The sequence below is a fragment of the Rhinoraja longicauda genome, chromosome 41 (genome assembly GCF_053455715.1).
Source record: "Rhinoraja longicauda isolate Sanriku21f chromosome 41, sRhiLon1.1, whole genome shotgun sequence".
Taxonomy (NCBI): domain Eukaryota; kingdom Metazoa; phylum Chordata; class Chondrichthyes; order Rajiformes; family Arhynchobatidae; genus Rhinoraja; species Rhinoraja longicauda.
In genome coordinates, this window is record NC_135993.1 from 5492375 (window position 1) to 5508229 (window position 15855).

Sequence of the window (15855 nt, forward strand, 5' to 3'; positions counted from 1 at the left end):
CACACACAACTCAAACACACACACAACTCAAACATACACACACGCACAACACTCAAACTCACACTTGCACACGAACTCAAACTTACACTTGCACACACAAACACTTAAACTCACACTTGCACACACACAACTCAAACACACACACAACTCAAACATACACACACGCACAACACTCAAACTCACACTTGCACACGAACTCAAACTTACACTTGCACACACAAACACTTAAACTCACACTTGCACACACACACAACACTCACATGCACGCAAACACTCAAACTTGCACACACACAACACTCAAACATGCACACTTGCACACACACAACTCAAACTCACACTTGCACACACAAACACTTAAACTCACACTTGCACACACACACAACACTCACACTCACATGCACGCACACGCACAACACTCAAACATGCACACACACAACACTCAAACTCACACATGCACACACGCACAACACTCAAACTCACACTTGCACACACAAACACTCAAACTTACACTTGCACACGAACTCAAACTCACACTTGCACACACAAACACTCAAACTCACACTTGCACACACACACAACACTCACTCACACTTGCACACACACAACTCAAACATGCACACACGCACAACACTCAAACTCACACTTGCACACACTCAAACTCACACATGCACACACACACAACACTCAAACTCACACTTGCGCACACACACAACTCAAACTCACACATGCACACAATCATATACACATTCACATTCTCTCACACACACGCTCACTCACATTTATAAACGTTCACACTTAATCTCAGCACTCCAAATTCATTCACTCAGTCATGCATACATACATTCTCTTGCACACACGCTCAGTCATACACAACCATATGCACATGCACTTTCTTACTCACATTCATACACTCACTCACAACCATATTCTCTCACTCTCATTCTCTCACACACACACCACCTCTCCATGCTGTCCAGAGATGCTGCCTGACCCGCTGAGTTACTCCAGGATCTTGTGTCTTTATAGACAATAGGTGCAGGAGTAGGCCATTCGGCCCTTCGAGCCAGTACCGCCATTCAATGTGATCATGGCTGATCGTCCACAATCAGCACCCCGTTCCTGCCCTCTCCCCATACCCCCTGACTCAGGGGGTATCATTAAGAGCTCTATCTAACTCTCTCTTGAAAGCATCCAGAGAATTGGCCTCCACTGCCTTCTGAGGCAGAATGAGAATTCCACAAATACAAAGATCTTTCTTTGGTATAAACCAGCTTCTGCAGTTCCTTGACATGATATCGCTAAAGCAGAGCCATGTGAGCTGGCTGTGTGCAAACATACTGTCATTTATCCAGACTGACGCAAGGTCTTTGATAAGGTCCTGCATGGTAGCTAGTCTGTTTGGTTAGATCACATAGAATCCAGGGTGAGCTAACCAAGTGGATACAAAATTGGTGGAAGGTGTCAGAGGGTGTCAGTGAAGGGTTGGTATTCAGATTGGAGGCTGTGACCAGTGGCGTGTTGAATGGATCAGTGCTGGATCCACTGTTCTTTGCCATCTGCATTAACAATTTGGACAACAATGTAATTGACACGGTCAATGTCCTTTGAGGGCGACACAGTGGTAGATCTACTGCCTTACAGAGAAAGAGACCCGGGTTCGATCCTGACCACGGGTGCTCTCTCTATGGAGTTTGTACGTTCTCCCCGTGACCTGCGTGGGTTTTTCCAAGATCTCCGTTTTCCTCCCACACTCCAAAGCCGCACGGGTTTGTACGTTAATTGGCTTGGTATAAAAGTGTGTCCCTAGTGTGTATGTGTGTAGTTAACGTGCGGGGATCGCTGGTCGGCGCGGACTACGGTGGGCCAAAGGGCCTGTTTCCGCGCTGTACCTCCAAACTAAACTAAAACGTTTGTGGGGGACGCAGTAATCGGTGGGGTGGCGGACTGCAATCAGGTGAGCTGGGGGAGTGAGCCAAGAAATAGTATTCTTAGGCCCCCCTCAGTCATGGCTGACCATGGGTGAAGAAATGGGACATGGAATTTAAGTTGCGCAAGTGCAAGATGATGCACTTTGATGCACAGGGCAGGGTAGGACTTACACAGTAAATGATTGGACCCTGGATCGCGAGGTGATCCCTGAAAGTGGCGACACAGATGGACAGGGTGACGAAGGAGGGACGCAATGCTGGAGTAACTCCGCGGGACGGGCAGCACCTCTGGAGAGAAGGAATGGGTGACGTTTCAGGTGGAGACCCGTCTCCATACTGATGTCAGGGGGGAGGGAGGGAGATAGATGAGGAAGTATGAAGGTGTGAAAACAGGGCAAAGGGAATGGAGATCAAGGAAAATGTCCGAATAGACAATAGACAATAGGTGCAGGAGGAGGCCATTCAGCCCTTCGAGCCAGCACCGCCATTCAATGCGATCATGGCTGATCACTCTCAATCAGTACCCCGTTCCTGCCTTCTCCCCATAACCCCTCAATCCGCTATCCTTAAGAGCTCTATCCAGCTCTCTCTTGAAAGCATCCAACGAACTGGCCTCCACTGCCTTCTGAGGCAGAGAATTCCACACCTTCACCACTCTCTGACTGAAAAAGTTCTTCCTCATCTCCGTTCTAAATGGCCTCCCCCTTATTCTTAAACTGTGGCCCCTTGTTCTGGACTCCCCCAACATTGGGAACATGTTTCCTGCCTCTAGTGTGTCCAATCCCCTAATTATCTTATATGTTTCAATAAGATCCCCCCCTCATCCTTCTAAATTCCAGTGTATACAAGCCCAATCGCTCCAGCCTTTCAACATACGACAGTCCCGCCATTCCGGGAATTAACCTAGTGAACCTACGCTGCACGCCCTCCATAGATCATTGTTAGCTAGGAGAAGGTAGAAACAAAGCGAAGAGAGATAAAAATGTAGTCGGAGACTGTAAGACTGGTCGGAGAACTGGGACGGGGGAAAGGATGGTGAGGAAGACATTTGCAACGCTTGCCTTCATCGGTCAGAGTGTTGGATGCTGGGTTGGGATGTCATGCTACAACTGTGCAAGTCATTGGTGAGACCACACTTGGTGTAATACATGCAGTTCGGGTCACCCAGTTATATAAAGGACTAGACCAAGTGGACCCGTTGGGCCCAAACCTCTCCTGCATTGATGCAGCACCCTCTCCTCCCCCCCCACCCCCACTCCATCCTCCCTCCCTCCCCCCCTCCCCCTCCCCCCCACTCCATCCCCCTCTCCTCCCCCCCCTCCCCCCCCCCCCCACTCCATCCCCCTCTCCTCCCCCCCTTCCCCCCCCCCCCCACTCCATCCCCCTTATCCTCCCTCCCCCCCTAGGAGATAGATTTAAACTTTAAAATGTGAATAACTTTTAAAATATAACACCGATTTCAATGAAACTTCTTCCATTAGCACCAAAGGGACGACGGTGAGTGAGGTGGGCCTACAATTGTCACGCTACCCTGTACCGTTTGGCTGTAGTTCAGGAACAAACAAACAAGAGTTTTAGTATTATAGAATGTCATTAAACTGGAAAGGGTACATAGAAGATTCACAAGGATGTTACCAGGACTGGAGGGCTTGAGTTATAGAGAGAACCTAGGGGTCTATTTTCACTACAGTGTACAAGGTTCGAGAATGAACGTATGGAGGTAAGTAAAATCAGGAGGATAAAATGAATTGTCGCAGTTTTTTTTCAAGAGTAGACAAGTCTAAAACTTGTTGGTGTAGATCGAAAGGCAGAGATTTAAAAGGGACCTGAGGGGTTAAAGTTTCACAGAGGATGGTGGATATATAGGGCGGCACGGTGGCACAGTGGTAGAGTTGCTGTCTTACAGCGTCAGAGACCCGGGTTCGATCCCGACTAGGTGCTGCCTGTACGGAGTTTGTACGTTCTCCCCGTGACCTGCGTGGGTTTTCTCCGAGATCTTCGGTTTCCTCCCACACTCCAAAGACGTGCAGGTTTGTAGGTTAATTGGCTTGGTGTAAATGTAAATTGTTCCTAGTGGGTGTAGGACAATGTTAATGTGCGGGGATCGCTGGTCGGTGCGGACTCGGTGTATCACTAAACTAAACTAAAACTAAACTAGGCAAGCCGCCAGAGGAAAGCAACAGAGGACAATTAGAATGTTTAAAAGTTATACATTTAGAAAGTTACATGCGTAAGAAAGGTGTAGAGGGATATGGAGCAAACACAGTCAAATGGAACATGCTCAGATAAGCATCTTGGTTGGAATGGACAGGTTAGGCCGAAGAGCCTGTTTCTGTGCCAACTAAGGTTGCCAACTGTCCCGTAATTAGCCGGGACATCCCGTATTTTGGGCTAAATTAGTTTGTCCCGTACGGGACCGCCCTTGTCCCGTATTAGTAGGGTTGCCAACTTCCTCACTCCCAAATACAGGATAAATTGTCCCTAGTGGGTGTAGGATAGTGTTAATGTGCGGGGATTGCTGGGCGGCGCGGACCCGGTGGGCCGAAGGGCCTGTTTCTGCGCTGTATCTCTCAATCTAAAATCTAAATCACCGCCCGCCCTCACCCAGCCAGCGACCACGTGTTCCCTCTCCCGCCCGGGCCGGGCGGCCGCCATTGGTGGAGCGGGAGCACGTGGCTGCTGGCTGGGTGAGGGCACCTGGGGCGCGGGGCGGTGACGTCACCCTTTGTCCCGTATTTGGGAGTGAGGAAGTTGGCACCCCTAGTGCCAACTCTGACATCAACTGATTTATTCACAAAATGCTGGAGTAACTCAGCAGGTCAGGCAGCATCTCGGGAGAGAAGGAATGGGTGACGTTTCGGGTCGAGACCCTTCTTCAGACTGATGTCGGGGGTGGGACAAAGGAAGGATATAGGTGGAGACAGGAAGATAGAGGGGGAAATCACAGCGGGGGAGCAGCGAGAGAGCATGTTGCTAAACTCTCGTCGAAGAGAGGAGGAGAACTTCTTCAAAGTGGACATACCTCGAAGAGAAATCGCAGTGGAGCAACCAGTAGTATAAGAAAATAACTGCAGATGCTGGTACAAATCGATTTATTCACAAAATGCTGGAGTAACTCAGCAGGTCAGGCAGCATCTCGGGAGAGAAGGAATGGGTGACATTTGGACGTTGGGGTTTCTCTGCCCCAATAACAAAGAGCCCAGCTGCCTCGAGCGATGGTCGGCGGAGACCTTCATGCGATAGTTGATGCATGTTTTCTTCTCGCCCGTACAGCAAACAAGAGCTTCGAGACACTCCGATGGACATCTGTCAACTTCCGCTGTTGTCCATCAAACCTTCCAAGCAGCTGGAATTATCGGATTCAGAGTCTGACTCCCGGGAACACATAGGTAAACACAGCCTAGTCATCTACCATCCCTGGGAAGCGCGAATCCCATTGGCTTTCATGGTCATAGGTGTTAGACAATAGACAATAGGTGCAGGAGTAGGCCATTCAGCCCTTCGAGCCAGCACCGCCATTCAATGCGATCATGGCTGATCACTCTCAATCAGTACCCCGTTCCTGCCTTCTCCCCATACCCCCTCACTCCGCTATCCTTAAGAGCTCTATCCAGCTCTCTCTTGAAATTATCCGACGAACTGGCCTCCTCTGCCTTCTGAGGCAGAGAATTCCACACCTTCACCACTCTCTGACTGAAAAGGTTCTTCCTCATCTCCGTTCTAAATGGCCTACCCCTTATTCTTAAACTGTGGCCCCTTGTTCTGGACTCCCCCAACATTGGGAACATGTTTCCTGCCTCTAATGTGTCCAATCCCCTAATTATCTTATATGTTTCAATAAGATCCCCCCTCATCCTTCTAAATTCCAGTGTATACAAGAGCAGAATTAGTCCATTCGGCCCGTCACGCTTTTCCACTTTTTTCCACACAGAGGGTGGCGGGCGGGTATATGGAACAAGCTGCCAGAGGAGGTAGACACAAAACGCTGCGGGTCAGGCAGCATCTCGGGAGAGAAGGAATGGGTGACATTTCGGGTCGAGACCCTTCTTCAGACTCGACCCGAAACGTCACCCATTTCTTTTTTCCAGAGATGCTGCCTGACCCGCTGAGTTACTCCAGCATTTAGTTCAGGAGGTGATTGGTAGACATGGCAAATCTCCTGATGAGGTGGGACTGTTGTGGATGGGGCATCTTGGTCAGCATGGACAATTTGGGCTGTATGGCCTGTTTCCATGCAGTTAGAAATATTCTTGCCACACCTTTGGCCAGATTGATGCATTTTCTGCCCAACTTATCCCTCTAGCTCAGGCTCTTGAGGGCCTATTACAGAGGTATAAGTTCCTCACATCTTGCTATGCTCACCTATTTCGTGTGGACAACGAGAGACAGGAGCGTTCAACTGTCATATATCGTTAACCACCCAAAGTCCTTAATGCAACCAAAGACAATCAATAGTTCTCTATTCATTGTCTTTGTTTATTGATTGTCTATTGATATTAAAAGGATGAGAGGGGATCTTATTGAAACATATAAGATTATTAAGGGGTTGGACACGCTAGAGGCAGGAAACATGTTCCCGATGTTGGGGGAGTCCAGAACCAGGGGCCACAGTTTAAGAATAAGGGGTCGGCCATTTAGAACGGAGATGAGGAAAAACGTTTTCACCCAGAGTTGTAAATCTGTGGAATTCTCTGCCTCAGAAGGCAGTGGAGGCCAATTCTCTGAATGCATTCAAGAGTTAGATAGAGCTCTTAATGATAGCAGAGTCAGGGGGTGTGGGGAGAGGGCAGGAACGGGGTACTGATTGTGGATGATCAGCCATGATCACATTGAATGGCGGTGCTGGCTCGAAGGGCCGAATGGCCTCCTCCTGCACCTATTGTCTATAGTTCATTTCTCACCCCTTTTCTTTGCAGGAGGCTGCATACCGAAGGTCCTGGGGAAGGCCACAGGCCTGGGGGCGGAGAGTGAGGCCCGGTCGGAGGGCTGGAAGCAATCTGGGAACCAGTCTGAGGAGGAGATGACGTCGGCCAAGGACGACAGCGACTCCAGCCTGTCCGACAGCGATGGGCCGAGCGGCGGGGGAAGACGGAGCTTTGTCCTGTCGCGGGTCAAGCGGTTGAAGGTGGAAGCCCTGGTTGAAGGCCGTGAGCAGAGAGGCTCCGGGCCTAGCGAGGACGGCACGGGCAGCTCGGAGGAGGAGGCCGCCAAGCACCAGTACCCCAAGAGGAGGAAGAGGCCGAGAGACGGCTCGGGCCCCAGGAGGAAGACCCCGAGCCCGGGGACGCACGACTTCGGAAGGCCCCGGACCTCGTCCGAGCGAGCCCCCACCCTCAAGGTCAAGACTGAGGCCATTCAGCCCGTCGGCTTCGACGGCCACAGCGCCGTCTGGAACTACCCGCCGAGGGGGGACACGGCCTACCGGCAGGCCAAAGCCTCAGCCTCCGAGCACTTTCACCCCGACCCTGCCCACACCCCACCCGCAGCGGCCGACGCTCAGAAGACTCCCTTCGGCCGGTCGCCTGGCGGGGCACCGGGCGCTTCGTCCTCTGACGCGCTCTCTCCTCCCCCTCCTCCGCCCGTTGCCGACGACAACAAGGCCGAGGTCCAGGCCCAGGTGTCTGCCCTGCCCTCCAGCCTGTACGCGGCCAGCACCATTCGCTACGCCCCGGCCGACGTGGCCTTGGCCATGCCCGGAAACCTTCTGCCCGCCTCGCACGCCATCAACTTCGTCGACCTCAACGGCCCGGCCTTCGCCGCCGAGCAGAAGGCCCAGGTGGAGATGATCTACCACCACGTCCAACGCCTCAACATGGCCGCCAACCCCTTCGCCGCCGCCGCCGGCTTGCCCCAGGCCTTCACCACGGCTGAGGCCCTCTTCTCCACCCTCCCCTTCCCCATGAACGCCGGCACCATCCACGCCCCGCAGACTCTCGACCGCAAGGAAGACTGAAGCCGGCGTCCCCCTGAGGGAAGGATCACTCCATCAAACCCCAGCCTCCACGTTGAGACAATGGACATCCTCCTTTGTTTTATCTCCTTAAAAAAAAATTTTTTTTTTAAACTTTAACCAAACTCCCACTACCTCCTCCTCCTCCAGTCCCAGAGGCTAGCACTTATTTCCCTTTCTCTCGGTCCCAGTCCACGTTGGAAGTGGAAGGGCTTGGGGGGGGGGGGGGGGGTGGTGGAAGGAAGATGAACCATGGGGAGAGACACACTGGAGTGTGCCAAGAGGAGATGGCCCAGCTGGCAGCCCGCAATCCGTGGAACGGCGGGCCAACTGTTGGTGAGGGTGGCAGGTAGTGATGGGGAGAGTACGCCCACCATCTCCGCCTACGTTGGGCAGTCAACTGAGCAGAAACTGAACCTGCAACAGGCCCTCTGCTTGGTCAACCACCACCTTGACCTTAAACCTCTCACGCTTGCATCTACTTGGGCCTACAGTCACCTCATCGTCCAGCCAAGGCCTCTGACCGTGCCTCACCCAGCCAGTGTCCACTTTGATGTCTTGTCTGAGCCTTTGTCAGTCGTTGTCCAGTTGGGCTCTAAGGCCTGCTTCTTCTCCACCTTGACCTGAGCCTCACAGGCCTACCTGTCCCCCGGGCCTGCTCTGTGTATAATGTACAGCCAGTCGGTAACATTTGTAAAAGAAAAAAGGCAAACTAAAAACAAGACCGTCCCCCTAAGGATAGGTGGCTTGACAGGCAGTCAAGTAGTGCTTCCTCTTGCCAAGGGCATTTGGGAGATTTCTGGGACACGACATTCTCTCGTGTGGAGAACATGCCAAGGCTTTAATGTGTTGTTCAGTGTATCTTCATACAGTCCAGCTTTCTTCATCCTTGTCTTAAGCTTTTAGGGAAAGAAGAGGGAACACAGAAATTTCCAGGCTGCTTTCTTTTCCAGCGTAATCCAGCTGTGCATCACTGTTTCAGAGAGCTTGGCACTCAGAATGTTTGACGGGACAAGGCAGAACGAGCCTTTACTCCCTACCTAACCCAGGCTGTCCCTGCTCTTGGAGTGTTTCATGGGACAGTGTAGAGGAATGCTATTCTGTATCTAACCAGTTTTTTTTTCCCACTCCCTTTGGAATAACATAGACGAAGTATTACTCTGCATCTCTGCTGTGCTGAACTATCCCTGGTACTTTGGATAAGGCAGGGGAGACATCGAAGATAGGTGCAGGAGTAGACCATTCGGCCCTCCGAGCCAGCACCCCCGTTTTATTATGATCATGGCTGATCATCCAAAATCAATACCCCGTTCCTGCTTTTTCCCTATATCCCATGATTCCGTTAGCCCTAAGAGCTATACCGAACTCTCTCTTGAAAACATCCAGTGAATCGGCCTCCACTGCCTTCTGTGGCAGAGAATTCCAGATTCACAACTCTCTGGGTGATAAAGATTTTCCTCATCTCCGTCCTAATTGGGCTACCCCTTATTCTTAAACTGTGACCCCTGGTTCTGGACTTCCCCCAACATTGGGGAACATTTTTCCTGCATCCAGCCTGTCCAATCCCTTGAGGATCTTATATGTTTCTATAAGATCCCCTCTCATCCTTCTAAATTCCAGTGAATACAAGCCCAGTCGAACCGTATGTAAGTCCCGCCATCCTGGGAATTAACCTGGTGAACCCATGGAGAGAGCGTTACCCGGTACCAAGACCATTTTATTTTGGGGGAGCCTTTAATGGACAGTGTAGAGGGTTCGTTGAGCTCCAAGAAGAAACAACGTCAACAGCTCATTTGTAAAATCTCCAGTGATAATTCAGCTGATGCAAACAGTGAAGCAATCAGTGACAATGTCTCCTTTGCAGCACAAAGTCTTCCCCTAAAATCATTCCTTGTAAACCTGAACGATGCAATTTTGCACTCAGCTTTTTTTTGTTTGGTGGAGGTAAAACCAGGGGGGACCGAGGGGTTTTGCATCAAGGTTCCCCCGTCACCCTCCTCTGCAGTGTAGGGCACGGTTTGCTCCTGCCTCCCTCTGCCTCCTTCCAGTCTCAGCAGAGCTGGAGCGCGGGGAGGTACAGGTCAACCTCCAGCTGGCCTATCTGGTGGGTTTTCCCCGCACGTCGTTGGGCCTGGGACCCAGCGGGCCGAAGCTTTGTGAAGCCCAGACGTTGCCTCTGCGCGTTTTGGGTCGTACGCAGCACTTACAACCGAAGTCACACTTTCCACACAAACTGCAAGACCTTCATTGCCACAGCCCCGTTCTCAGCCTGAGCCTCAGAACGTCCCAGAGCACTCTCCACCCCTTTGAAGTTTAGCCGCTGTGTGAAACATAGAAAAATAGAAAATAGGTGCAGGAGGAGGGCATTCGGCCCTTCGAGCCTGTACGCACCGCCATTCATTGTGATCGTGGCTGATCATCCACAATCAGTAACCCGTGCCTGCCTTCTCCCCATACCCCTTGATTCCACTAGCCCCCTAGAGCTCTATCTAACTCTCTTTTAAATGTTTCTTCGTGTCAGGAAGCAAGAGCTTCCACAGATGGGGTGACACCGACCGGGAAGATCTATCGATGCTTACGCTGGGGTAACCAGTGCCCGACAACGGACCTGTATGATCATTTGCTTTCATGTGCAGTCAGTGATGGGAGGGGGGGGTGGAAATGTTGTGGCCTCTTCGATATGACAGCCGCTGCAGTAACACAGCACCCACCTCAGCACTGCACTGCAGGGCGGCGGGCTGGGTTTCTGTATTCGGAGTTCCCCGACAAAGGATACTCTAGCCCACGGTCTCCCGAGTGTGCTTCCTTCCAACTGAGACCCAGATACAGTCACAAAAATGCTGGAGTAACTCAGCGGGACAGGCAGCATCGCTGGAGAGAAGGAATGGGTCGAGACCCTTCTTCAGCCACGGTCTTGTCCCGCGGTTTTGACCTCCTCCTGGGAAGCAGCTTTTTTTTTTTCCCGTTCTTGTTTTCGTTTCACAAGTCGGTGTTTGTCGGTCGGTCGGTCTGAGGCATCCTGTAACAGCAATAATCAGCGCCGAGGTGTGGATTAATTCTGGCGACGAAGGGTGTTCACAGAAACGAAGGGGTGCAGGCTGGGAACACAGTACTTACACAAAAAGCTGGAGTAACTCAGCAAGGACAGGCAGCATCTCTGGAGAGAAGGAATGGGTGACCTTCCCCTTTGTCCTGTTTTTCACACCTGACACTTCCTTATCTATGTATCTCCCTCTCCCCCGACATCAGTCTGAAGAAGGGTCTTGACCCGAAACGTCACCCATTCCTTCTCTCCAGAGATGCTGCCTGTCCCTGCTGAGTTGCTCCAGCTTTTTGTGTCTATCTTCTGTTTAATCCAGCACCTGCGGTTCCTACCTACACAGCATTTACACGGGTGGGAGGCAGAGTAACAATTATATAATATTTATCTCTAAGCGCAGAGTGCAATACAGCACAGTCCACCCCGACTCAAGTCTGAAAACTGTTCTTAGAATGTTGTGACACTGGGGGATTGTTGTATCAAGACTTAGCCTAACGATACAGAAATCAAATCCAGCCCTGCAGTTTATTGACAGACATAGGGGCAGAATTAGGCCATTCAGCCCATCGAATCTACTCCACCGTTCTATCACGGCAGATCTATTGCTCCCTCTCAAAAGAGAGGCACAAAATGCTGGAGTAACTCAGGCAGCACCTCTGGAGAGAAGGAATAGATGGCTCTTCAGTTGAGGCCCTTCCTCAGACACCTGCATATTTTCCCCTCAAACTGATTCTCCTGCCTTCCCCCCATGATGATGGTGTACCGAGGCATTGAAAATCTTTTTGTTTTGCATTCAATCCAGTGAAACCTGACGCCCTTACTAATCAAGAATCCATCAATCTCCGCTTTAAGAATACCCAATGGCTTGATCTCCAGAGCCCTCAGTGGCATCAGCTAATCAGTAAAATGACTAAAATTGTAAAAGCAATTCTTGTTTTGCACAGCACCACTGCCACTCATGTGCCCCCACACCCTCCAGTTGTTTGAGGGGCTTCTCCAAAAGATGCAGACCCTCAGTGTCCACTAGTTAGGGTTGCCAACTCACAAATAAGGGACAAAGGTTGACGTCACCGCCCCGCGCCCCACGTGACCTCACCCAGCCAGCGACCTGTCTAAATGTTTCTTAAACATTGCAATAGTACTACAGTCTCCAGCAGCTTATTCCATACGCCCACCACCCTTGGTGCAAAAAAGGTTACCCCTCAGGCTCCCATTAAATCTTTCCCCCCTCACCTTAAGCCTCACCTCGCCTCTGGTTCTCGATTCCTCTACTCTAAGCAAAAGACTCTGTGCGTTTACCCGATCTATTCCTCTCAAGATTTTGTGCACCTCTTTAAAAGGTCACCCCTCAAGCGACTGTACCCCAAGGAATAAAGCCCTACCCCGCTCAAACTCTCGCTGTAGCTCAGTCCCACGCGTTCAGTCCACATCCTGGTAAATCTTCTCTGAACCCTTTCAAGCTAGACAACATCTTTGCTATAACATTGTGACCAAACCTGATCACAGTACTCTAGATGTGGCCTCACCAACGCCTTATATAACAGTAACATGACCTCCCAACTTCTATACTCGTAGCAACATCACCCTTACCACACGGGCCGTCAGCGGCCAAAATGGAGACTCGTCCATAACTTATAGAACAGTACAGCGGAACAGGCCCTTCGGCCCACAACGTCAGTGTCAAACACACAATGCCATCTCTTGCCTACCTATGCATAATCCATATCCTTCCACATCCACACATGCAATAATTGTCAAGGATAATTCGGGATGGGCACTATATTCTGGCCTTAGTGTGAAAGTCACTACTCTAATAGCTTAATAGAACAAGCTTTTGTACAGAACTTTCTCGCAAGCTGCTATGGTTTCGAACTTCCCAGCACAACATGTCCTCCAAAGTGGCCACAAAATGGTTTCCCCAAAGTTAGCTTCCACATTAGGGTCATAAGGAATAGGAGAAGAATTAGGCCATTCGGCCCATCAAGTCTACTCCGCCATTCAATCGTGGCTGATCCATCTCTCCCTCCTGCCTTCTCCCCATAACCCCTGGCACCCATACTAATCAAGAATCTATCTATCTCTGCCATAATTGACTATCCACTGACTTGGCCTCCGCAGCTTTCTGTGGCAATGTATTCCACAGATTCACCACCCTCTGACTAAAGCAGGGCACCTTGCATCCTGAAGTGAATCCCCAAGGCATTGGCAGAGCTGAGCTATACAAATGGAGGAGTTTTATGATCTGTGAAGCAGAACATTGAGCTATGATCCTGTAAATATTAAAGTATAATGCATCAGAATTTTTAACACAAAATGTCAATGTCGGCGGCAATGGTGAAACATTTGTTTAGAGCAAAGAGCAAATTAGAATTATCCCAACTAATGCTGGAGTTTATATGATTTTAAAGAAAAAATTGCAATGTAGGTTCTCTGCCAGTAGATGACAGTGTTGTTTAGATCTTTCCACCGATCCGAGATTATGAAGAAGGTTCGAAATGCCCAAACTCACCGGATAGTTTTTCTGAATAAAATATAAAGAAGAGGACATTGTGCTCCACTCTGCATCTAATTAGATCAGGGTTCACGTACAAGTTTACAACGGGGGTAAAGGTTACCGAAGCATTTTCTCAGAGCATTGCTGGAAAGACCAACATTAGCCGGACAAGACACAAAATGCTGGAGGAACTCAGCGGGTCAGGTAGCGTCTGTGAAGGGGTTGGACAAGCCGTGTTTTAGATCGGGACCCTTCATTTGGGAGGGTATATGGGGAATGTTTAGAGGGATATATGGGTCAGACAGGCAAATGGCATCTTGGTCAGCATGGTCAAATTTGGGCCGAAGGGCCTGCTTCCGTGTTTGTGTGACTTTATGTCATAAAAAGCACAGAAGAAACATCACCTGTCCATTCGCTCCACAGATGCTGCCTGACCCGCTGAGTTCTTCCTGGACTTTGTTTTTTCCCCTCAAAATTCCAACATCTGCAGTTATAGTCATAGAGTGATACAGTGTGGAAACAGGCCCTTCGGACCAACTTGCCCACATGTCCCAGCTACACTAGTCCCACCTGCCTGCGCTTGGTCCATATCCCTCCAAACCTGTCCTATCCATGTACCTGTCTAACTGTTTCTTAAACGTCGGGATAGTCCCAGCCTCAACTACCTCCTCTGGCAGCTTGTTCCATACACCCACCACCCTTTGTGTGAAAAAGTAGTTACCCCTCAGATTCCTAATAAATCTTTTCCCCTTCACCTTGAACCTATGTCCTCTGGTCCACGATTCCCCTAGTCTGGTTCTTTGTGTCTCCATTCGTCAGACCACCCTGGCTGCCTTAGGAGAAGAGAAGCTAGTAGTGAACTCCATCCTTAAAACCGTCGTCGTTTGTGCAGGAAGAGTCCCGCTAAACCTGGCTGGGATTAATCAGTCTTTGCATCCATCAGGAACATGTATCCGACCCAGGGCATTATGTGACTTTGAGGTGACCTTACAGGACTTGCGTTCCATGCATCTACAACCTGCTTGTCTTCCATGTGGTAGAGTTTGCAGATTTGCCCAAGGTACGAAGGCATGTTATTGCAAGAGTGGATTTTTTTTAATTTTTTAAATTGCACTTAGAAATGCATATTTTAAAACGAGAATGTCTGTCACCTTTTGAGTTCTGGGAGAACAAGGGTGTCTTGAGAATTTTAGCTTCGATCCCAAACAAGCACATTACCAAGGAGTGTACAGGAAGAGAGGGGCGTGATTCAAATAAAAATACCCCCATTCCCACACATTCCAAGATCCTAGTATTTCTGATTTAGGATTTAAAAAGAAACCCAGTATTAGTTTATGACACAGAGGGAGGCCATTCAGTCCTCTAGCTCCCACTATGGCGCAGCGGTGGAGTTGCTGCCTTACAGCGAATGCAGCGCCCGGAGACCCGGGTTCCATCCCGACTACGGGTGCTGTCTGTGCGGAGTTTGTACGTTCTCCCCGTGGGTTTTCCCCGAGATCTTCGGTTTCCTCCCACACTCCAAAGACGCGCAGGTTTGTAGGCTAATTGGCTTGGAAAATGTAAAAATTGTCGCTGCTGTCTGTGTGGGATAGTTTTAATGTGCGGGTTCGCTGGTCGGCGCCGACCCGGTGGGCCGAAGGGCCTGTTTCCGCGCTGCTGAACTGAACTAAACTAGATCAATCCCATTCTCGTCCTTATTTTGCGTTATTTACGATTGGCTTCCCGAATTATCAACGGAGGTACAAATACAGGTCGGGAACAAGGTGCCTCAGCCCATCGAGCATGTTCTCCCTCATTTCCCCTTACACCGACCGGGAGATAACTCACAGTGGGGTACGTATCTTTGGGGTTGTGGGAGGGGAAGCAGGGGGCACCCAGAGGAAAACATGGAGAGCATGCATACTGCACGCAGAGAGTGCCAGGGATCAGGATAGAGCCCAGGCTCCCTGGAGCGGAGAGGCAGCAGCACTAACTGCCGCACACCTTCCAACTTCACCGCAGCACATGATCAGATAATAGTTCCAAAAAATAAACTTTAGTCAGAATAGAAAATACATACAAAACGTGAACAGCGCAAAAACTCTTCTGACATTCTCAGCATTCATATATTCATTAGGGTCATCTTCATTAGTGCTCGCAAATTATCCTTAAACAAACCACCCTTGCCCCTCAAGGTTGATATCCCTTCCCTGGTTTAAGGGTTGTCCCCACCGGACTTTGCCCCTCCATGCCCCGCAGAGGGAGGACCCTGGACTGTTGTTTACCCCCCACCCTCTCAAAGAGGTTGGATGCGGGCTGAACCAAGTTTCAGGGAGTCCCTCAGCACATCACAATGATCATAACACGAAGGTAGACACAAAATGCTGGAGTAACTCAGCGGGTCAGGCAGCATCTCTGGAGAGAAGGAACGGGTGACGTTTCGGGTCGAGACCCTTCTTCAGAC

The 15855-nt window shown here is 50.2% G+C and overlaps 1 protein-coding gene across 1 annotated transcript in view; it reads left to right on the forward strand.

The window, feature by feature from the left end:
* Nucleotides 1-15855, forward strand: part of LOC144611725 (neuronal PAS domain-containing protein 3-like) — a 56931-nt gene extending 41076 nt beyond the window's left edge. The window contains exons 7-8 of the mRNA XM_078430958.1: nt 5202-5317; nt 6845-15855. Of these exons, the coding sequence (XP_078287084.1) occupies nt 5202-5317; nt 6845-7881 (1153 nt within the window). The 3' untranslated portion in view covers nt 7882-15855. The remainder of the gene's footprint in view (nt 1-5201; nt 5318-6844) is intronic.